We start from the raw sequence: 25,469 nt of genomic DNA on the forward strand, positions 1-25,469 counted from the left end.
ACAATACATGCACTACTTGCAGAACTAATTGTGGCCACCAGATGGCTCCTTCATATCTTTCCTCAAACTGAAATCGGTATTTTATTCTGTAGCCTACTACAGTACTAATGAAATAAAAGATATGTTCTCTAGTCTATTTTCATCCTTTTCAGTATTTATTCTTGTACATAAGCAAGGTTTCCCTTATTTAACATAATGACTACAACTGAACATACAAGTCACTTTTCAGCAAAATCCTGAATAATAAGCAAATGCTTCCTAAAAGTGAATACAATTTATGGAAATGTTAGTGCCAGTTCACAGCTGGAATCCCAAAGGAACATGTTATCTGTGCGATTCACATGCCGTTCCGTGCAGTTTAAATGAATGGGCTGAAATCACACCGCAAAACAAATAGTGCATGCATTACTTTTGGAAACTTCCTGCAACCGGATCGCATGGTACTTGTGTACTATACAATCTGGTGCAAGCAAACGCACTGCGTTTGCGACCTGTTGTTTGGTGTATCATTAGCCACTTCAGCCCTGGAAGGTTTTACCCCCCTTAATGACCAGGCCATTTTTTGCGATACGGCACTGCATTGTTTAACTGACAATTGTGCGGTCGTGGGACACTGTACCCAAATAAAATTGTTGTCCTTTCTTTCCCACAAATAGAGCTTTTTTTGGTGTTATTTATTCAACTCTGCGGTTTTTATTTTTTGTGCTATAAACAAAACAATAACCACAATTTTGAAAAAAAAAAAAAAAAGATATATATATTTATTTATTTTCAGTTACAAAACACCCAATAAAAAATTTTAAAATCAATTTTTTTCCTCAATTTAGAATAAAATGTATTCTGCTACATATATTTGTGGCAAAAACAAATCCTAATAAGCGTATATTAGGATTACACAAAAGTGTGCACAAAAGTTATAGAGTCTACAAACTATGGAATAGATTTATGGACTTTTTATTGTTTTTACTAGTAATGGCGGCAGTCCGCAATTTTTAGCTGGACTGCAATATTGTGGTGGACAAATTTCACACTAAGTGACACTTTTTGGGGACCAGTGACACCGATACAGTGATCAGTGCTAAAAAAAAAGAAAGAAAAGCACTAACTGTATAAATGACACTGGCAGGGAAGGGGTTAACACCTTGGGCGGTGAAGGGGTTAAGTGTGCTCCTAGAAAGTGCTTTCTTACTGTGGGGGGGGGGGGGAGGAGTGGATGCACTAGAGGAAAAGCGAGATCTGCGTTTCAGCTTAGCTTAGCTGAAACACACGGCGGTCTGCCTTGTTTAGTTGGGCAGACCACTGTTCTGTCATTCCGCCAATCGGGTCCCCGACCTCTCCTGCACAAAATCACATACATGTACGTGATTTTACGCACCCGGGCCGCCCAGTCGAAGTATATATGCGGCAGGCGGTCTGGAAGGGGTTAACTTAACCAATTTTACCTCCGCTCACATGGAGGCTACTGCGGCAAAGTGCCACGATCCCGTCCAGCGACGTAGACCTACGTCGCTGGACTCCGCCCCTTGGAGGCTCGCTCCCGCTGTGTTCATTCACAGCGGGAGTCGGGCCAGCGGAGGAGCAGCGGCGATTGCCGCTGCTCTGCCCGGATCGTCGGGGATCGAGTCTGGAGATCCGCCCGCTGTGTGTAAACACAGCGGGCGGATCTCCATAGTGACAGGGACTGACAGATCGGAGTGTTCAGCATAGCTGGACATCCGATCTGTCCTTCTGTCATACAGTCACCTCCCCCCCCACACGTCAGTAAGCACCAGGCATACATTAACCCCTCCCTCTCCAATAAAATTAACCCCTTCCCTGCCAGTGTCATTTTTACAGTAACAGTGCATATATATAGCACTGATTACTGTAGAAATGTCACTGGTACCCCCAAAAGTGTCAAAAATGTCAGTCAAGGGTCCGATCTGTCCGCCGCAATGTCGCAGTCCCGCAAAAAAAAAATCGCAGATCACCGCCATTACGCATTAAAAAAAAACACCAAAAATGACAGAAATCTTTCCCTTAGTTAGTAAACGCAATAACTTTTGCGCAAACCAATCAAAATACGCTTATTGCGATTTTTTTTACTAAACATAAGTAGCAGAAAACAAATTGGCCAAAAATTTAAAAAAAATGTGATTTTTACATTTTTTTTGGGGGGAATTTCATATAAAAAAAATGTGAAAAATATTGTTATTTTTTCAAAATAAACGCTCTTTTTTTGTTTATAGCGCAAAAAGTAAAAATCACACAGGTGATCAAATACCACCAAAAGAAAGCTCTGTTTGTGGGAAAAAAAGGACGTAAATTTCGTTTGGGTACGGCGTCGCACGACCGCGCAATTGTCAGTTAAAGTCGCACAGCGCCGAATCGCAAAAAGTGGCCTGGACGTAAGACAGCAAAATCCTCCGGTGGTAAAGTGGTTAATATTGCCACCCGCTGCACATTGCAATTGGAACATGGAACACAAGTTTCCCGCACTGCATTCTGGTGAGCTTTTTTGTTTTTCAGTTTTATGATTGTAGTATATTAACATATTACTTGTATTTCATTGTAGTAGGCTTATTCACAATGTTGTCACCAGAACAGAAACTGAATTTATTTAGCATGTTTTCTGTGGAGCAATTTATGGCTATTTATTCCACTTGTGGGGGTCAGAGGCTGAGAAAAGGCAAGGTATATAGGGAAGAGAAGAAAGAACTGAGGGGGGCTGATCCTTAAAGTAGAACTCCAGCTAAACAGCAAATTATACAGCTGAATTGTGCACAAACCGGTGCACAGCCAGACTCCAGGCATAAACACTTTCTTACAAATATATTCTTCAACAGCCACAAATCAGAGAAATTAACTTTGTGTGCACCAAATGCTTTAGCCAATCCAGTCTTTACCATGCTAAAATTGGCAGCGACATCATCACTGTGATGAACATATTCTGTGCAGAGAGCAGAGATGTGGGAGCAGCCCAACAGGCTCCACCCATTACAGGCCTACTGAAAAAACTGCAGAAGGGGGCGGAGACAAGACCAGTCACCCTGCACAAGAAATGAGAGCAGCAGTGACCGGTCTTTATTACAGAAAACTCCTGCGCAGGAGTAAAGTTTCACACTGGATTACTGCACAGATCTGGAAAAAATACACAAAGCACACAAAGATTCAAGTAAGAATACACATACCTATTTAGATGGTATTTGTAGATACTGGAGTTACCATGGTGGTGGCCACTCTCATGCAGTATGTATAGCACTGGGGATGGCCTGACACGACACAGTTTTATAGAAGCTTACACAATTTCTGCAAAATGAACTTTTTTCCAATGTGTGGCAAAGTAGGGGCTTAGAACAGAAGGTTTCCACACATTTCATATCCCAAAAATAAAGCAGGGTTATTCCTCATTTTGAGAAAGTTGGTGGTGCCGTGCAAATCCTTCCTTTATACCCCTGGACCACATGTACACCCAGAACTGTATAACAGCCCAATATCATAGGTTTATGTATTCCACACAGTTTCAGGTTCACTGGCCATCATCACTGCAGTGCGTAGAAACGACTTCTTTCAGCAGGACAACTATGAGTATGAGGTGTTGACTTGGCATCCAAATTCTCCAGATCTCAATCCAATCGAGCATCTGTAGGATGTGCTGGAAAAACAAGTCTGATCCATTGAGGTACCACCTTGCAATTTACAGGATCTACTAATGACGGCTTGGTGCCAGATACCAGGGCATACCTTTAGAGGTCTAGTGGTGCTCATGCCTGAAAAGGATCAGGGCTATTTTGGCGCCAGAGAGGGGTGTTTAACATTATGTGGGTGGTGATAAAGTTATGAACAGTGTATGTTTCCTTTACACTACTTGACAATCGGAAATTCTGCACAAACAAAAGTTGTGGGAAAGCACCCATCCTCTAACTACGGAAGTCTCCACAAGAAAAACAGCCAAATCAGTTATGATTAAACATGTTAAATACATGTAAACCCAAAGTGGATGTTATTCAGTTTTCTAACGCACAACGTATCACATACAAACGTCATGGGCAGGCTACCTGATTCACACAGACACCTCCAGCAACAGTGCATGTGACTGTGTAACGCAGGAGAGCCACTGGAAGAAAGAAGAAGAGCAATATCACCCAATTAAAGGGAGGGTCTGCACAGTGGCCTTCATTGCAGTAACACAGCTATTATTGTAATGACTGGTGCACCTTTAAAATGACTATAAATTACATTAACGTGCTAGGGCAGATTTAGAGCAGAACTCTGACCATAAATAACAAAACAAAATAAATACCTCATTAAAAAATAAAATAACAAAACCAGCTTCTGCCACAATATTCATCTTTAGTTTTGAGATTTCTCCCACAGTACATTTTTCTGATGGCCAGCATCATTCAACCCACTTCCTCTGAGCCCAGATCGTCCTGGACTGGACAGTGGAATGAGAAGCAGCACAGTGATTCACTCATCCCCCTCTTCCTATCAGCATGCATCCTGTCTGCATATGAACTGATTGGCTCCTTGTTCTGCACTTTCCTTACATTCCAGCTCAGTGTACAGGCACTATTTCAAAGCCGCACCAGTGTGAGCAGATCAGTGTGATTTGCACCCATGATTTTATAGCGGCTTGCGACTTCGTTTAACAGAAGTCTATGCAAGTCACAAAAAAAAAAAAGTAGTGCGAGAACCTTTTTCAAAGTCGCATTGACAGGAGTTGCAGCAATTTGAATGGTTCCATTGCCAGTATTGGGGTGCGAGACTTGTCATGAGATTTGTAGATGTCATACCGCAAAGGTGTGAACGGGGCTTTATGATGTATTCATGAATACAGGGCTGAATTAGTTTGGTTCTTTCTTATCTTTCTGGAGTTCAGCTTTAAAACGTTTCTAAAAGGTCATTTTTTAAAAATTAAAATAATAAACATGTATATGTACCTGTTCTGTGCAATGGTCCCCCAAACCTCTTCTGGAGTCCCCACTGCTGTCAATCTTGGCTCCTCCCCTTCTGTGTCAGCCCCCCAAGCTGCTTGCAATGGGGCAGGTGTGCTCGCTCACTCCTGAGCCAGGCCATAGCTTTACAACCCCTTTAACCCCTTCATGCCGACAGTATGCAAATATGCGGCCCCACTGGACTGGGCTTTTTTCTGTGCAGGGCACGCTCCCAGCACAAAGACCGAGGTCTCACTGACAGCCCTGGGCCCCGTTCTAATGGTCAGGACCTGGAACGGATGGTTCTGGGTCACCTGATCTCTGTGATAGCCTCTGACTGGCTATTACAGTGATCAGTCACTGTGAAACCCACTCCCGTGTTTCGAATGGATGAGAGTGATACACTATCATTCTCTGTCCTTGCAGAGATAGAAAAAAAGGAACAGTAGTAATACAAAAATAAATAAAATAAAAAAATCTAGATCAAGGTTTGATCTAGGTCCCTGACAGGGTTAGTGTTTGGGTCAAGGTCAGGGTCAGTATTTTTTTTTTTAAGTTAGTATCAGTGTCAGTGTGTTTTAGGTAGGATTTAAAAAAAGCAAAATGGGTACTATTGATTCTAGGCTGTACTACGGGTACAAACACACCAAACATCAAACTAACATGCACAAATGTGGTATCGCTGCAAACGTCAAGAGAAGGAGAATATATTTTGGGTTGTTCTTCGGTGGTAGGTTATGGTAGTAAAAAGAAGTACACAGGTAAATGTACAAAAAATGATTTTATTTTTACTATTTTGGGCCAATTTTCCTTTGATAAAAAATATATATAAATCTGGAGATATCCATTATCATTTACCACCAAATGAAAGCTCAACTTGTCCTGAAAAAAAAAACAGGGTATAATCCACCTGGATGCACAAAGTTGTGATGATATGTATGGTTTTACTAACACATGTCAAAATGACAAAAGTGGGCATAGGCATTTAGATTTGTTATACCCTTAGACGTGAAGGGGTTATGCAGTTGGAACTACATCTACTTTAATGTTTCAGCAAGTTAACAAAAAATGCAACCAATGGCAATCAAATGGTATTAGTCTGGGGAGGATAGAAATCTTCCAATGTACTTGTACACACACACACACACACACACACACACCAAAAAAACTTGTAAAAGTTTGTCAATGAAAGATACTCATAACAATGCACAATTATGAACAACTGTGTGCCAGGCTGGTTGTGTATGGAGTAAAGGATGGGTCCTGAATGATCGGCTCTCAAAGCGGTTTTCAGCTCCTCGTAAAAGTGCTGCATTTGTCTCATGTACACATCGCTATCCTAACCTGAAAATAACAGTATTGTGTTACAAGTGGTGGAGTGAGGAGTTAAGTATTCCGGGCAATGGCCCTCACACATCAGGACAAAAAGCTCCTCGCACACAGGGGCATTTCTCATTACGGACACTGTGTAGGAATTAATCAAGGTGAAAATTGCAATCAATCTCCTGCTGAGAGGAATGGCTGGCAAACTGTGCCCACGTGATGCACAGATTTGACTGTATAGGCTTAGTGAATCAAGAAGAAGCTGAGAGCAGAAGCGGGCAAGTTGTATCTTCTAAATGGTGCCTCGGAAGGCACAGGTGAGGAGACTAACATGTCATACTGTTTCCTGTTGTGACCTGTATATATCAAACTGACACTTCACTACACTATCACCAGCTCTGTATCCCGTACACAAAGGCTGGAAGAAATCCATGCTGCATCTACTGAGTGCTTATTATTCATCATCCAAGGCAACCAGTTATCACTAGGACATTGCAAGGCTCTGAAAATACATTTTTAAATCAGAACTGTGAGGGGATTTACACCGATCAGCCATAGCTTTATGATCACTGACAGGTTAGGTGAATAACATTGAATATCTCATTACAATAGCATCTTAAAGTTAGTGGGATATATTAGTACACGTTTTCCCCGAAGTTGATGTGTTGAAAGCTGAAAAGTTAGGAATAGCAGTTTTTCGTGTACGGGGTTGCGTAGCTGCAGACAAGCCAAGGGTGCACATGCTGACCTGTATCCACAGCCAAATGCGCCTACAATGGGCATGTGAGCTTCAGAATTGGGCCACAGAGCATGGAAGAAGGTGGCCTGGTCTGATGAATTACATTTTTTTTACATAATGTTGATGGCCGGATGCGTAGGGAAGACATGGCACCAAGATATAATATGGGAAGAAGGAAAGCCGGTGGTTTGCAGCGTGATGCTTTGGACAGTGTTCTGTTGGGAAACCTTGGGTACTCCATTTTATGTGAATATTACTTGACATAAGTACCACCTACCAAAACATTGTTGCTGACCAAGTAAATCCCTCAATGGAAACTGTATTCCCTGATGGCAGTGGCCTCTTTAAACTGGATATTGTGCTCTGCCACACTACAAAAATGGTTCAAGAATGGTTTGAGAACACAAGTTCGAGGTGTTGACTTGGTACCCAAATTCTCCAGATCACAATCCAATTGAATAACTGTGGGATGCGCTGGAAAACAGGTTTGATCCATGGAGGCACCACCTTGCAACTTAATGGATCTGCTACTGACGGCTTGGTGCCAGACACCACAGCATACCTTCAGAGGTCTAATGATATCCATGACTAGATGGCTCAGGGCTGTTTTGGCACTTAAGCTGGTCAAACATGGGAAGAATTTCTAAAATCGAAATAAAGAATTTTCGTTTTGAATTTCGCACCATTATTGGGGAGCAGTAATGGCTGATTTTTGTGCAGCCATCAAATTTGAGTATTCGGGCATGCTGGAAAATTTCTAATCAACGATGGGAGAATAGTGCAAGAAATATAATCAAAAAAGAAATGTGCATGAGCTGGGACCTGGAAAGAAAAGAAGGTTCCCAGACACGAAAATTATTTTTTGTAGCAACATGAGGTGAAATTGATGGCTTGATTGGTTGCAAATTCGAAATCTATGGTGGCACCATCGGAACAAAAAACATATTTTCAAAAGAAAATTTGTTCGGAATTTGACCCATGTATGACCTGCATTATTCAATATTAGGTGGGTGGTCATAAAGTCATGGCTGATCAGTGTATACTTGCCCACCTAAGTTTCCTTTTGCCCAACTCTTCATCTTGAGTTAGGGAGAGAACGTTAACTGGAAGTCTAACTACTTCTGCCTCTCAATTCCCAAGAGATTCTGTCACTAGGTGACAAATATAGCTGGATGGACCTAGAGGTGTTTACACATATCTGAAACAGCCTTCAAAACCTTCCTGTTATGAATTTGAGGCTGTTGCAATAGCCTCTTCCAACCTTCTGCACATTTGTACTTGTCCTTGACACTACCAGAATGTTACAGATTTTGGAGGTTGCTTGACAACAGACATGACTCTGGACAAAAGACGGACGACCGGTCAGCGGAAATTCTTTGCGTGTGTACGAGGCTTTAGTTTCAGGAAAACTTGTCAGAAGTGACTCAAGCATATAGCCGAGGAAACAGGCAACAGAGATGACACATATTGCTCTGGACTGAGACAAGTATACACTATAGAGGGATATGCCTGGTTTATGTCAGAGGTCTACAACTACTTTAAGGGAAACGGGTATTCAAAAGCATCTCCGTATTACCCCTTCTACTTCCAGCATTTACCAGTTTTGCAGGAAAGCAATACCAAGAGCAAGCATGATCATAAGCCTGTGTCCCTTAATGAACTGTGTCAAAAACTCTTTAGCAGTTTCTGATTTATTTCTCATCCAAACAGGCTGGGGACTGCCTGTAGCTTACAGAGCCACCTAAAGGTTATTAATCCCAATCATCTTTTCGGCTGTGCTGAAGGTTTTGCATTATTTTCTAACTACCTGCACTACTTTCTCATAGCTCTGAATACCTTACTATTCCTTTGAATGCTCTGTATGTTCCTGACAGTTTGGTAAAGCTCCTGCGCAGAAAAAGTGTTGATCTGTAATTCCTTGAAAATTCAATAAAAATATCGAAACAGAAGTTGGCATAAGAATTAGAACTTGGTAAATGTGTGAACAAAAGACTAAATGGCAGCCTTGCAAATTTGGAAAACAGCTGCTTGATGCCAAAAATCCCAAGAAGCAATTACAGATTTAGGAGGTGCATCATGACCAGAAAGGGTGGAACTTGATCCTTAACACCATAAGCCTAAATTATAGTCTGCCTAAGCCACTGAAAAATGGTGGAACAAGAAGCTGGTTCTTCTTTGAGGACCATTAGGAATGACAGGTCAGTCTTTCTAACAGGAGCAGTAACTACTAGGCAAACCCACAGCATGATTTACATTCAAGCAATGGAGAGGTATCACCTGATGAACTGAAGCCAGGGAGAAGTACAGAACAACCGTGAGCTGGTTGAGGTGAAAGGCCAAAACTATCTTAGGAAGGAAGCACCTCAACAACTCCTTGTCCATGTGTAAGTGTTCTTTACAGAATAAGGTCTTGCAGAGGTGATGGCAACAAAAAGCAGAACCTTGTAAGAGAGTGAGAAGCTAAATATCACTTATAGGTTCAGAAGGTGTTTTTTAAGTGCAGGGAGAACCAAACTTCAGTCAAAGACACAGGGGAGCCACATGGGACACAGATCAAAGAATTGGAAGCCAGCCATCTTTGAAACAAGACTGCAAGTGCAGAGATCTGACCCTTGATGGTGCTAAGGGTTAAATGCTAATTCAGGCCCACTTGAAAAAGCCCAGGATGCGTCCCACAGAGAATTTCCTGGGATGAATTTTTCTTGCTTCGCAGCAAGCAAAAACATGTCTTACATGAAAAGTGGTAGACCATGCAGGAAGCAGACCTTCTACATCCAAATGATCTCAGGACACTAGAGAGTGTCCATCAGCAGTCTGCTCAGGCTGGAATATCACATCTGCCTAGGTCAGTCCAAACCTATGAAGATCACTGGAATTCCCTCTATTTTAATACTGCGAAGCAGATGAAGGAGGAGTATCAAGGAGGAAAAGGATTAGGCTTTACTGATCCCACTGAGCCAACAAAGCATCCAATGCTTGCTCTAGAGCAGTGGTCCTCAACTCCGATCCTCAGGGCCCACTAACAGGCCAGAATTTAAGTATTACCTTGGGAAGATGCAGACTAGAGTACTGCAATCACTGAGCAGAAAATGATATCACCTGGGATGTATTTCAGTTATCTTGCAAATTTGGCCTGTTAGTGGGCCCTGTAGGCCAGGGTTGAGGACCACTGCTCTAGAGGACCCCTGTACCTTCAAGGCAGATATAAGAAGGAGTATCAGGAGAGAAAAGGCCTAAACCAGGCAGTACAGATTAGGGATAGACTGATATGTTTTTTTCAGGGCCGATACCGATATTTTGGTCACAACATATCAGTATCAGCCGATATGGGCCGATATTTTGTACATTTAAAGTTTTGAAAATTAAAGACAATTTTTGACACAAATCTGGTACTGAACATGTTAATTTTTGTTTGATGCTTAATGGCTGGCTGGCACCCTGTGGTGGGTGGCTGGCTTGCTGGCACCCTGTGGTGGATGGCTGGCTGGCACCCTGTGGTGGGTGGGTGGCTGGCTGACTGACGCATTGTGGTGGGTGGCTGGCCGGCACCCTGTGGTAGGTGGGTGGCTGGCACAGGGGCTGTGGGTGGCTGGCTGGAACAAGGCCTGTAGGCGGCTGGCTGGTACAGTGCCTGGCTGGTACAGGGCCTGCGGGTGGGTGGCTGGCTGTCTGGCACCCTGTGGTGGGTGGCTGGCTGGCACCCTGTGGTGGGTGGCTGGTACAGTGCCTGTGGCTGGCTGGTACAGGGCCTGAGGGTGGCTGGCTGGCTGGTACAGAGCCTGTGGGTGGGCTGGCTGGCTTGCTGGTACAATATCTGTGGCTGGCTGGCTAGTACAGGGCCTGTGGATGTGGGTGGGTGTATGGCTGTGATACACTCCCGCGAGACTAGTCCCGACTCCAGATGAGGCTGTCCAAGGTGAGGAGGCGGCCTAAGAAGGCAGAATGACATCACAAAAATATCGGCAATATCGGCCAGTTCCGGGCCGATACCGATATATTTGGGAAAGTGCATATCGGCCTTGCCAATAATCGGTCTATCCCAAGTACAGATACCATGGAGCCACCAGAGCATCCACAGCTTCCACAACAGCACGTGTCAAACACAAGATCTGTGGGCCAAATCTGGCCCACCAGATTATTTGATGTGGACTTCGCACTTCTCCTGCAGCTGCGGCACCCCCCTCGCCTCAGCCCCCACCTTGTGTCAGCAGTCAGCAGCAAAGAGGAGGACAGAACTCCACCAGATTCTGCACTTCTTTGTGCAGCTATGGAGAAGTTCATCTCTGCCCTCCATCTCAGCAGACAGCAGCAGAGAGGACAGAACTTCTCCCACAGATCCAGCACTCTCTGTGTAGCCACAGCACTTCCTCATGTCTGACTTCCCTGGTCAACATTCAGCAGACTCCGACAGCTGACTTCAGTACTCCTCCAGACCTTACACATTGTCTCCCAGCTCCACCCTAGCTTCTTCTCGGCAGCAGCACAAGGTAAGGTGGTGCACTGTGATGTAAGGGAGGGTGTGGTGCTCTGGACATCTGCTTATAAATTTTTTAAGAATAATACAACTTTATGCCAGTTGAAAAGGAAGGTCGCACACCACTGGTATCATCCATAAGAAACTTTATTGGAGACTGCTCAGACAGATCACCATGGCAGATACAGAAAGTCTGCCTGCCAATTGGAAAATTATGCCTAGGACAGGATCCTTTCCACCTCTCTTGCCTCCAGTTCCTCCCTGATGGTTGATGTACTCCACTCTCTGCCGTCCTGCTATCCGATTGTTTCCAACTGGATGACCCTCCTGTCGTGGTGTCCAGCAATGCATGGGCAACCAGACTTCTCAAAGTTCAAGAATGTTATTCAGGAGCTGAGATTCCTCTAATAATAATGTCCCAAGGTGTCCAGGACTCTTAATCTGATTAACAAGGTGCCAGATGAAACTGGCCTGTCGAAGCACTGGACAGACACGACACGATGTTGTGCTGTATGGGTCTGGTGTGAAAATGGGTCTGCCTCGAAAGAGGCTTCCATCGTCCCATCGCTCTAATGCACAAGCATTAGACTCCTGGGCTAAAGAATTGAAGTATGGGGAATAAAAAAACATTCAAGGTTATTGAAGAAAACCTCTGACTTGAGTGATGTTTAGCATTAGACCTAGAAAATGACAAGTGAGGAGTTGTTTGAAGGCTGATGGGTTCAGCACCCAGCCAAATATCTGCAACATCTGGATGGTCTTGGCTACCGGTGTTCTCTTTCAGCAACTTAGTAGATGTCCCCTACTTATGCTTATATGGTAGTGCAATACATGTTTAAACTTGAATGTGCATTGTTACAGACTTTGGATGGAGATGTGTTGCCGATTTAAAAATGGCCAGCAGAGTAGTGTTATTATTGAAGTAAATTTTCGATTTAGTTTTAGTCAGTCTTTTGACTAAAATATAATTTTAGTTTTAGTCGTATTTTAGTCTTATGACATTTTAGTTTTAGTGGTATTTTAGTCCTTTAGATTGTTTTAGTTGTATTTTAGTCAACTAAAATACTGTTAATTTAGTCGACAAAATTAACACTGTTGGCTACATTGTTCGCCCGAAACTCAGCTGATTATTTCATTAGCAGAAAGTCGTCTAGATATCCCACAATGGGGATGCCCTGGAAGTGCACAAGGCTAATATAGGGCGAGCACCTTGATAAACACCCTACGGTACAGAGGAGAGACAAAATGTCAGGGCTGCAGACTGAAGTGCAGGTGACTGGTAGCAAAATGAAGGTATTGCGAACGTGCTCTAGGAGATGAGACTGCAGATTTCTAACAACCTGTCCACACTGCCTTTTTAAGGCTGCGAGCAAGAGCTCCAGGTACTCTATGATCAAGGGATTAACTGGTGATCAGGTCCCCTCTAATGGCCCTAACTTATCAGCTAGAGGGTTACAGAATAATGGCATGGCAGTGGAAAGTCCTGTCAGAAAGAACAGTTGGGCCTCCAGCTGTTTATGGATAGGATTCATAAAGAATGATCCATCTTTTATTAGGATGGTCAACGCTTTAAGACAAGATATTGTTAGATCCACAGAGGTGGCCTTCCACTTGATCTCCTACAATCATACAAGCGAGGTGGAAGGAGGAATCCTCCCTGCTGAGACATTGTATTTTGACAGCTGGGACTATCAGAATACACTAAAAGTTTTCCAACGAACTTGTTTGACAGAAGTCGATCCTTAGACCAACTTCTTTGAAACGTGAGCAACAACACATGGATAGAAATTCACCGATCCCGGCTGAACCGACCAAATTTGATCCATCTGATAGATGCTGGGGAGGGACAAACAACTTCCGTTACAAAGGAAGACTGAGAGCAGCAGGTGTACCAGAAAGGTTTTGACTTGGAAGCTCTAAAAGAGCCCGGACAGAGACAACACTGGTAGAATCCTCAGACCGATTACCCAGTTTTAAAGTGGTGCGTACCGTGTAACAAATTGTCTGCTTTAAGTTTAAAGTGATAGCAGGAGATTGCGATTACTTCGGTGTAGGTTCCTCCTTTAAAAACGTAAGATACTCTGCATCAGACAGGGTGTCTTGGCAGTTGAGGACTCAGAGGCCACAGGCAAGCTGCACAGGCTTTATGCAGGGAAAGGAGTGGAAGTATACCTATGGCCTACATGGTCAAAGTCAGTATTTAAAATGTGCTTTAGGCACCCGATATAGTGTATCTAGAAGAAAAAAAAAAGGTTAAGAGTCACTGAACGAGAAAGTTAAGTGCAGCCTGTGATCCAAGACTCAAGTGATCAGATTTGTTTGATAGGTTGATATTGCAAGCTAAAAGGATCTCCGTTTATCTAATTTTTAAAGCCAACATTTTCCAAACCCTGATGACACTGTGACCCCCATTAATGAAACGGTTAAAGCAGTATATGCTCACATCCCATCCCCACACAAACACAGCATCTGCTGCCCCTAGACAATCCAGCTGTCCAAACTTTATTGGCAGCAAAATGTCAGATTCGTGCAACAAGCGCACGGGCAACAATCACATGCAATCACTCCAACACACATGACACACGGCACAGGCAATGCTTCCTAGTCTGAGCACAGCAACGGGGGCACGCTGATACGGCACAGCCCGTCTGACTCTAATACACCTTGAGTTGCAATTAGTGGCCCTGTCATTTTCGGCCGCTGCTGCCAATTAATTAAGCCTGTCAAACGGAAAAACAGCGGCACTCACAAGATAATTAATATCGGGAGAGACGCGGCAGCTCGGAGCTGCAAGAATGTACCCTGGAGAAGAGGAGAGAGAACGAGGAAAGACAAATAGAAACCAGAGGAGAGACAGCGAGAGACATAGACTGTTGAAAGACAGAGACATCTAGGGAGCAATAGGAGACAGCAGAAGAGACACAAACCCAAGAACAGGAAAATAAGTGGAAAAGAGCAAACAAAAGCAACTATCAAGAAGAAAGGCCAGTATATGGTTACTGGAAAGTCAGAATAGCTAAAGAAAGCCAAAATGAGAAAAATATATTACAAATAATATATCATGGCAAAAACCTGCTCACATGTTTTATACACAGTGGGACTGTAGATGGGAAATAGGACCCTACAATGTATTGAACAGAGTATGATGGAGCAGATTGTGTGAAAGAAGAAGATAGTACGATGTGAGAGGAGTGATTGGTACCAGCAAACTGGCAGAGAAGAAAGTTAAACTGCCCTTGTTCTAATTGTTAAATTTGATGGTCCGTGGAGGGGGAAGGGGGAACGCTCTGATTAAAAGCTCCCCACGAGCCCGGCAGCTTCTCGCAGTCTGGGCAGCTGCAGTGTCAGAGCTGGGGAGCTTATTCATATCATTAAGCCCCAGAGAACTTAATTGAAAGAAGAGCCAGGCCTGGACCTTGACACGCAGGAGGTCAGAGTAATTGCTGCCGGACATATTTAACATTAAGATAATCAGCCTATTAATTACCCTTCGGATCATTAAATCAGCCAGTTGCAAAATGAAATTCCTGCCTCTATTACTCAGCTGAGAGACCACAGGGCCTCCACTCACCATCTATCAGTTTGAGGTTGAGCCAGAGAGGGAGAGGGGGGAGAGGAGAGAGTGATGGAAGGAGAGAAGACACAGGTGAGTGAGGATAGTGGGAGAGAAACAAGGTGTTCGAGAGGCTGGAGAAGGGAGAAAAGGGGACCGATGACTTAACAATGCGACCCTACAAGACAGATGTCAGATGGGTGACAAAACCGGAGAGAATGGTAAGACTATAACCTACACCATGAGGCTTCTAAAATATCTGTCTCAGTCTAGCCTTTCTATTTTCAGCTTTGGATATCAGAGACCTGATCCCACTGAGAGATGAAATGGAAAGGGTTAAAGCGACATCAAGACAAGAGCTGCCCCTTGGACCATAGTGTTGAGATCACAGCCAGCCATGAGGTCCTGATTACAGCAAGTTAACGAGGTGAGGTGACCCTGGCTGGCAGAGACAGGAGCCAGGGTAAGTAAATAGGGGAGGGCAGGCGTGGAGAGGACTGGGGGGGGGGGGGGGCTGCCTGCTCTCCACTTAGCAGGATAATAAAGGAAATCATCCTTGATTATCAGTGCTAATTTGGACACTGCCGGTAGCTTGTTATGCGAGCTCTGAGTAGCATTTAATTAATTCAATTGCTTGTTAATGGGGGAAGTGACATGTGGGGAGCAGATGGGTCTATGGGTCAGTGTAGGAAGAGTATTGTCCTGTCACATAGCCTCCTGCTCCTCTCCCAAACCATGAGTTATATCTGTGTGTGATGTGTCCCCAGCATACACCGCTCTGTGATTATTTCCCCCTATATTTTACTAAGCAACACATCTAAATACTGCAGTGACAAACACTGCAAACATTATACACATTTTTACTAATGTGAGTGCATTTCAGAGGTGTAATCCGTTTTGAACCTTTTATGATCTGATAAGCGGTCATCTACTGTCTATTCAGTCTGTGATTTACTTATGAATTCTATTTACACATTGGAAAAAAAATAGAAAAAATAAGATTATATATATATATATATATATATATATATATATATATATATATATATATATATATATATATATATATATATATATATATATATATAATTATTTTTTTTTTTTTACATAAACATTTTATAAAAGATAAGCAATACATTTTTATTCACTTTTCCTAAATTTAGTCTGTGCAAAGTGTGAACTATATCTGCAATATTAGTGAAATTTGCAATAGATGCCTTTATTTGGTAGTACAGTGCAATATCCATGAGCAACCAATCATAACTAGCAGCTATTGGATAAAGCATTGACATTATGCTTTACAAATATATTTGCCTTTAACATCAGTAAAATAAAACCTTACCTGATTCAACACATTACTACCCACTGTTGTATGGTATATGTCTTTATTGAAGAGTGACTTTGAAAGCAATATCTATGGATGCATACATTTTAGGCTTTCTTTTTTTTTGCACCTTCAGCAAGGGATATGATCACGTATCGAGGTGGTGTTTTGCCTTGCAGATGTTTTTGCTCTTGGAGTTATGAGGGCTGAGATGAAATAACAAAAGGTGAGGAGAGGGAATCCTTTATCGGTCTGGTGCCCAAGACAGTGTGTTCTTGGACACTGGTATATGAACTGTAAGGCTCGGTTCACGCTGCCGCGACTTGTCATGTGACTTGAGAGCTCAAAGTCGCATGACAAGTTGCACCCCCATTAACTGCAATGGAACCGTTCTAAATTGGTGCAAATCAAGTCACAGCGACTTAGAAAAAGGTTCCTGTACTACTTTGGGCCAACTTCATCACAACTTGCATTGGGAGAGGTAGGGGGGAGGAGGGGGGGGGGGAGGAGGGGGTAAATGTCTGCGGGGTATCGAGTATACAGGGTTCTGGTGAGATGGGTTGGCTGATGAGTTCGGAGGGGTCAACTCTAGGCTGTCTATTTGCAATGTCAGATCATGCACTATTGATTCATTCTTAATTGGAATGCCAAAGAGTAACATAATGAAGTAACAGCCAAATTAGATTTGTTAGCTTTGTACAAATAAACTAAAATGTAACAAGCAATATTAGTTGTATGCACTGAACTAATTCAGCTAAATTGGGCATTTATCAGTTAAAAGAGAAGTATGGGGTTTGGCATTTCCCCCTCATTTATACTTACCTAGGTGGATGCAGCATCGGTCCAATCCTGCATATGTCCCCCAGCGCCTCTACACTGAGAGCTGAGCGATCGCTCAGTTCTGACAGCTCCCCAAGCAGAGAGCTGGTGACTGTCAGTCAGCAGCTCTCTGCTCTGCCTCCTCCTTGCTCATTGGAGCGCTGGGCTGTGGAGGGGCAGGAAGAGCTGGTCACTGTCAGTCAGCAGCTCTCTGCTCTGCCTCCTCCTTGCTCATTGGAGCGCTGGGCTGTGGAGGGGCAGGAAGAGCCGGCTCAGGCTCTCAGTGGCTTGCTGAGAGGCTGAGCCGGGTGTCGGTCCAGGGACCTGGTGGATCCCGACTCCGTGGTCATGATGACGCGGTGCCTGGAGCGACATCTATGACATCAGCAGAGAGCAGACTTCAGTCAACTTCACAACGATCTGTACACCTCTGATCCATAGGGGATGTACATCTACTTTAAAGTGTTACTAAACCCAGGACCCTGCATTCACTATTTCTGGTCTTCTACAGTGCACAGAACATAGAAATATAATTATTTTAGGAAATATAAACTGCTGAATACGTTTTCTCACCAGCAGTATATAGCAGTCTTGTGACTTCTATCAGTGTCTGGTTAAAGCTTGTAGGAGGAGTTTTCATCCTCCTCTGAATGTCCTAGAAGGCTGCATGACCCCTGACCTTCTGTCTGGACAGTGCTGATTGGTCCTGTGCTGATCACATGCACACTCCCAAAAAAAAAAAAAAAACTCCTCTCGAGCATGTTCAGAGTGCCTCCAAGGTTTTGTTCTATCAGGAAATAAGATTGGGGACTGTAGAAGGGGAGGATCAGAGAAGACAGAATCAAACAGTCTTTTTACACAATGCGCAGGATTAACCCTTTAGGTTCCACGGTGAGTATAACAAGCATGCTTTACTGCATATACAGACTGATTTTATTGTTGTGGGTTTAGTAACACTTTAGGAGCATTTGCACATAGTAAGCCAAATACTCTCCCCACACGGCTGCATCATTCATTCACAGTTTCCTGTGAATGAATGCCTACAAGCAACGCTGTATCTTGTCCTAGGCCAACAAGGCCCAGGCCTAGGACAGCACTTTGCAGCGTGGCGACAAAAAAAGCCGCCCCCGCATGAAAAAAACAGCCTCCTCCCGACTCCTGCACGAAAAGAGTCCCCACCGCTTGCGCTACACTTTTAGTGTAGCGCCAGTCTTATGGCCTGGAGTGGGCAGGGTGGCAGGGCCTAGGAGGCAAATCAGTCTGGCGCCCCCATAAAGTGGTCGCACTGCTGCCAGTATGATAATACTGGCCGGTGGCCGATGATTGGCCTGACGTTCTGACAGACTGGCGGCCACACTTAATACAACCAGGGGCCGCCAATACTAGTAAGTGTGGCACTGGCAGCAGGATTTAGCAGCCGAATGCTCTGCCTACCCTCATCTGCGGCATACCGGGCTTTTGTAGTCTTCTGGATGAGAAGTAAAGCTGGAACATATACTTTGTTTGCTCATGGTTTTTTCAATCTGCTGATTTGTCTTAGGTTTTTCTGGATAGGAACAGTTTTTTGCCAGTTAATCCGGTTTTAGTTAGCAAAATGTATTGTAATTAAACATACACAGGTAAAAGATCTTTCAGTCTGTGTGTTGACATATTTTGAGGTAATTTGTGGCCTGATTGAGTCCTAATGCTTTGACTAATAAACTGGTTTGTGAATGTCACCCTCAAATGGAACTGTAGTCTGACAGGTCCCCATCCCCAGTGTTCCTCCTGGGATAAGTGGCACTGACAGCCAAGAGTGGTACCTGTGTTGTCAGATCAGCATTGTATGGCCAATAATCAACAAATATGGATTTAGCCCAATCCTATCTGCTGGCCCAATGTGATGTCATTTAGGGGTATGTTAGAAGGTGAATATGAGCACTTCCACCACTGGAATTGCTTTTATTATAACTAAGCACTGGCATTTGTTCTGACATCAGTTTGAGATGTTTCAGTGATCATTCAGAATTCATTGACAGGTGTTCTTGACCTCCTTATGGCCTGCATTTACCTGTGCCTAATGCAGATTTTGCATTCCAAGAGACTTGCATGGGTAAAGAAAACCTATTTGAAGCTAGCAAAAGCCTCTCAACACAGCTTGGGTGCACGAGTTTAGTCAGGCCTAGGGCAGCACAAAACCTAAATACACTACTGCCTACAAGTGCTACCAGCCATTGCGGCTGACAGCTTATAGTTCTCAATATTGGGATGCTGGTGAGCACTCTTATAATCCATTGATCTTCCTGCTCTCAGGTAACTGCCTGCCCATATGGGGTAAGGGCAGATAGCTATCTTGAGAGTCTGCAGGAGCCTGAGATGATCACAGGCTCAATGCTCTGCAGAGTTCATGGGGAAAAAAATAATAATAAATGCACATTTTTTACCTGAAAAAAAAAGTTCAATTATTTATTTATTTGTTTTCAAAAGGTAAACGTATCCATTTAAACACACTTTTGAAAGCAAATGTAAATATCTGAATTTGCCTTAAGCCCCGTACACACGTACCGAATGTTGGCCGAACGATCGGCCGTCTTTTGTTCGGTGCTGTCCTGTCGGTTGAAAAGTGCTAAAGACTGCACACGAATTTTGTCGGCCAACAACAGCTGACTGCACAAGTGATGCCATGTGATGGTTAACTTTCCGTGTGTTTTTTCTTCTCCGAGCATGCCCCGTCTTGCTCATCTGCTGTTAGTCGGCCGAATTCTGTACTGACTGGCGAACAATCGGCCGTTCTGGTGACGGCCAACAAACATTTTATAGCCTGCACACCCGATTCTGTTCGGCCGAAAAGTCGCAGTCGGTTGTCGGAAGCATCATACTAACAAGCCGACAATCGGCCGATCGTTCGGCGGCCGAATATTTACGGCCGACAATCGCTACGTGTGTACGGGCCTTAAGTCATGTGATCCCCTGCATAGCAGCAAACATATATATGGGCAGCAAACCACACAAGTACTGAATGCAAATGCTCTGAAAGTAAAAGTGCCAACAAGAGGACAAAGAGTAGAAGAAGGATGACTGGATTTGAGCTTGGGCACCCTCCAAACTCATCTCTATTCAAAACATGAATGTTACACTATTTTCTAGTACAATCTGCTGCGGGCCTGGTCATTCACTGCTTCTCCGTAGCACATATAAACAACAAGGCAGATTACCGGTGACATTGGTGTCCTTACATGGACATGTGCATATTTAGTCAATGACATTGACTATAAGTGAGCTTTCATGTTTGGATAGAGATGGGTTCGGAGGATACCTGAGCTCATCTCGAGAGATGACCTTTTCATTCTGCTGCTGCACCATTGTCCAGTCAGAACAGTGTGGAAGTGTTTGACAGTGTTACTTATCAAGCATCAGAAGAATGGCTAACAAAATACAAATTTAAAGGCATGTAGAATGGTCTCCATATTTGTTTTCTTCAGCTACGCTTAGCTGCTTGCCTGGAGTTAAGCTTTAAGCTGACCACATAAATACACACGCACAAACACAATACAATCTTACTTTTTGGATGAACAGTACAAAAACAACATATGGTGTCATTTTAAAAGACAGTGGTCTGGCCATATTGTGGTGGAGTGGTCAAGGTGTTCTGGAGTGTCTTCTTTAAATTGCACAATAATATTGCGTGCGTGTGACTGATCATAAGTAAAATGCACAGAGCCAATCTGAGTGGCTCTGTACATTTTCATTTCCTAATCACATGTGACCTGCACATTAACCCCTTTAACTCCTCCCTCCGTGTATAACCTGTATATTATTGATGTATCTAGTGCAGTGCACCATTACCAAGCCCCATGTTTTGACAACCTCAATAACAGCATTTTTCTTACTTTCCAAAAAATTGTAGCAAAAAATAATGAAAATGTTCATTTTTTTCCCTTAATATAGTAAACAAATACCTCCAAAAAGGCTATATTTGTCTAAAAAATGTTTTAAACCTTATCTGGTACAGTGTTGCATGATGAAATGATTGTCAGTCAAACTATCACAGCACTGAAAAATGGCCTAGAAATGAATGATTACATAACAGGCTGGTACTGCAGTGGTAAAATACCAGAATTCCCAGCACCAGATAACAACAGGTAGCATTTGTTACTGACCTGGGGCTTTCTGAACATGGCTTCACGTGTCCTTGACTGCTTCCTTCCCATATGCTGTTGGCCAGCTCATTCCCAATTGCTGACATGACTTTTATGAGCTCAGGCGGCCAGTCATCAAGGTCTAAAGAACGGACACGGGATAGATGGGTCCCCAAGTTGCGATGAATTCCAGAACACTCTATGCACATCAGGGCTCCTAGGTTCAGGCTGGCCCAGTCTGGGCCTAAGAAGATTAGAAAAGAGGATTAGCAGTGGGGCACAAAACAGCAAAATGTATTTATGCCAGATTTGGCAACTACTTTATGAGCACTACATGTTCAAAGAAAGAAAAAAATAGAGAAAATCTTGTTTTCACATATTGATATTTCTAGCCTAGTCCAATAGTTGCAGAAGCCTAATCTTTCTAATTTCCTGTGTTTGTTCCTAATTCGTGTTATTAAGAAAGTTTTAAAATGAGAAAGGTTGCTAAAAGAAGCCTGTTTGTCAGAAATCCCCTCTTGAAATTTTACAGAGTGCTACAAAAGTGGGAGAAATCCAAAGTGGCTGTGAACACTCAAAACTTCAAAAAGAATGGGTTGGACCAAGAGGTGATTTAGACCATCAGACTCCACCCAGTGGTGTATTTTGGTTTTGAGCTGCCCTAGGCAAGACTAAAATTGGGCGCCCCCCTCCCCCTCCTAAGAGAGAGAGAGGGGAGTGAGAGAGAGGGAGAGGGGGTGAGAGAGAGAGGGAGAGGGGGTGAGAGAGAGAGGGAGCGGGGGTGAGAGAGAGGGAGCGGGGGTGAGAGAGAGGGAGCGGGGGTGAGAGAGAGGGAGCGGGGGTGAGAGAGAGAGGGGGTGGGAGAGAAAGAGGGATAATAGAGAGAAAGTGCGTGAGAGGGGAGAGAAGGAGAGGGGGAGAGAGGGGGGTGGTGGGAGAGGGAGAGAGGGGGGTGGTGGGAGAGGGAGAGAGGGGGGTGGTGGGAGAGAGAGAGAGGGGGGTGGTGGGAGAGAGAGAGAGGGGGGTGGTGGGAGAGAGAGAGGGGGGTGGGAGAAAGAGGGGGAGTGGGAGAAAGAGGGGGGTGGGAGAAAGAGGGGGGTGGGAGAAAGAGGGGGGTGGGAGAAAGAGGGGGGTGGGAGAAGGTGTGACGTCACTGGTTGCTAGATGCCAGGCGGCTCTAGCAACCAGTGGCTAACAGAGTCTCAGATAGAAGCAGGGGTGGCTATTTTGCTGCCCCCCCGCAAAGTGCTGCCCTAGGCCTTGTCGGCCTAGGCCAAAATACAGCACTGACTCCACCTATAACTGAAATACCATTTTGTGAAATATTGTGGGTGGGCTGTTCAAATAAAAACATTTTACTGCATGTTTTATCGGTTTACTAGAGTATAAATGTGTCAAGGCCTCAGAATCATTAACCACTTGCCGACCGCCGCACGCCGATCTACGTCGGCGGTCAGCCCCTCACAGGCAAAGTGACGTAGGGCTACGTCACTAGCTTGTGAGGGTCTAGGGAGCGCGCGCGCGCCGCCGGGGCGCACTCCCGCGTGGTCGCGGACCCCCCCGCGCGTGTGACCGGCGGACCCGATGTCCGCCGGCCACTCTGCGATCGGCGGGGGAGAGGGAGAAAGTCAGCCAGCTTGTGTAAACAAGCTGCCTGTCATTCTCCCCTCTGTATGAGAGCTGATCATATGGATCTACTATGTAGATCCGTTGATCACTCTGCATACAGCTGAAGCCACAGCCAATCACAGTTAGAATCACGCCCCTAGGGACACACACAGCCCCTCCCTCTCAAATAAAGTTAACCCCTTCACTACCAGTGTATTTTTACAGTAACAGTGCATATATATAGCACTGATTACTGTAGAAATGTCACTGGTAACCCCAAAAGTGTCAAAAATGTCAGTCAAGGGTCCGATCTGTCCGCCGCAATGTCGCAGTACCGCAAAAAAAATCGCAGATCGCCGCCATTACGCGTTAAAAAAAAAAACAACAAAAATGACAAAAATCTTTCCCTTAGTCAGTAAACGCAATAACTTTTGCGCAAACCAATCAAAATACGCTTTTTGCGATTTTTTTTACCAAACATAGGTAGCATAAAACAAATTGGCCGAAAATGTTAAAAAATTTTGATTTTTACATTTTTTTTGGGGGAATTTCATATAAAAAAAAGGGAAAAATATTGCTATTTTTGCAAAATTGACTCTTTTTTTGTTTATAGCGCGTGATCAAAAAATCACACAGGTGATCAAATACCGCCAAAAGAAAGCACTGTTTGTGGGAAAAAAAGGACGCCAAATTCGTTTAGGTACAGCGTCGCACGACCGCGCAATTGTCCGTTAAAGTCACGCAGTGCCGAATCGCAAAATACCCCCTGGTCGTTTAGCAGCCAAATCCTCCGGGGCTTAAGTGGTTAAGAATGAATGCATACCTTGAGTAATCATTTCTCTCTCAGTGTAACATAGTTAAACAAGGTTGGAAAAAGACTTATCTGTATGGAGTTGAAAATTTCACAACACAAGTAGCTTTGGTCCGGAGAAAGGCTATACAAAAAGGCAATTGTAGCCAATTTTGGTACGTCAGCGCTATTTAAATATTAATATTATATAATATATAATTATATAACTTCAGTGCCTGACCTCACAAATGCGCTTCTGGAAGAATGGTCAAACATTCCCATAGACACACTCCTAAACCTTGTGGACAGCCTTCCCAGAAGTCTACCTGCTGTCAGAATACAACATCACAGTGTGGGAAGGATTCCCCTATGCACACTGAATGAGTAGATAGGGGAAATGGATCAATGAATGGGCTGCATGTCTAGCCATAGACCGGGCAGATATCTCCTCTCAAGTAACTGACTTGACGACATCTGCATGTTATCTGCACTTGGTTCCCACCAATGCCTGTTGTGTGATTCCCTGATTGACCGAAGCACCCCAGATATAATAATCACATTTCTTCCCTCTCTGAAGTATCAGCCAGGTCACATGGAAATATTCTAACAAGACATACAGTTCACTTTCCAATAATAAGCCCTTGTTATTGTAAGCACTCCTTATGGCCTCCTAGAAGTACCCAAACATTTCAGACCTTCCCCCAAGTGTCACACTGAGTTGTTGGACTGGCCATCCTAAGTGGTTCATTTAGCTTTACTAACAACTCAGTCACTTAAGATGCGTTGTCAAGCAAGCTGCATTTTGCAGAGCAGGCAAAGGGTATGGAGATGAGAAAATCTTTTGTTTTAATTAGGGCCCATTCCCACCGTCTGGTGTACATCGGAAAATCTCTACCTCCTTCCAGTCTTCTGCAGTTGTATGGGTGCACTGACCTGAATTTTGCTATTGAATGTCACCCAATAGACATTAGTGCACACACAGTGGTGTAAAAGAGCCTAAGGCCTAGAATAGTTGAGTTTGGAGCCTATTGGCAATCAACAAACAATTATGTATTAAAAAAAAAAAAAACTACCCTGCAGTTAGCTTATCTATAAACAGCTTACTGCACTTAGCTATCCAATTAATGTATGCACCATGATAACTATGTTATTTTCTGTAAATACATAGTTAATATTTAATTATCAATTTTGCTAATTACCAATTTAGTAAATTCTATTTTAGGTTTAGTTGATTTTTAGTATATATGTAAACTGCAATTGCTGCAAAGAGAACGGTGCAGAGAATCCCATGTACAACAGTGCCCTCTAGGGACTGACCCACCATGAAATCAGCAGAAAAATGACTTGATCATGTTTTTCCAAAGAAGGCATCTAACATGTATCTGAAGAGACCTTCACATCTCCGTGGGTCCCTATGTACTTAGGAATATGGGAGGTTTACTCTGATGACTTTGTACTTGGAGAATGTGAGGTTAAGAATCCCAGCAGTCTGCTTATCGGGAGGAGGCCTGCTAATGTTTGTCTATTTGTAGGAGAGCAGGAAGATAGTTCATTGTGCGTTCTCTAGGGATCTATACTTACTTGGTGCATCACAGTCCACACAATGAGAATTTCCTGGTAAATTGCGAATTGACTGTAACGCTAAAGCTTCATTCTGGCTGGTGAGACGAGACTGAAGGGGAAAAGGAGCAAGAAAAGGGTCAGATGGTAGAGAGTGAGTACTCAGCAAAGTGACAGTCTTCTCTAACAGGAATAACATTTCTGAACATCAAAGCTTTGAATTTAATGTGACTGCAATTAATCAA

The 25,469-nt window shown here is 43.7% G+C and overlaps 1 protein-coding gene across 7 annotated transcripts in view; it reads right to left on the reverse strand.

Annotated features, from left to right (window-relative positions):
* AGAP1 (ArfGAP with GTPase domain, ankyrin repeat and PH domain 1) overlaps positions 1 to 25,469 on the reverse strand; it is a 627,710-nt gene that overhangs the window by 22,766 nt on the left and 579,475 nt on the right. For all 7 annotated transcript variants that reach the window (XM_082260665.1, XM_082260664.1, XM_082260666.1 and 4 more), the window contains 2 exons: positions 25,246 to 25,336; positions 21,288 to 21,510 (listed from right to left, as the gene is read on the reverse strand). In XM_082260665.1, the coding sequence (XP_082116791.1) occupies positions 21,288 to 21,510; positions 25,246 to 25,336 (314 nt within the window). The remainder of the gene's footprint in view (positions 1 to 21,287; positions 21,511 to 25,245; positions 25,337 to 25,469) is intronic.

Source organism: Pelophylax lessonae (genome assembly GCF_965119305.1).
Source record: "Pelophylax lessonae genome assembly, chromosome: 6".
Classification (NCBI taxonomy): domain Eukaryota; kingdom Metazoa; phylum Chordata; class Amphibia; order Anura; family Ranidae; genus Pelophylax; species Pelophylax lessonae.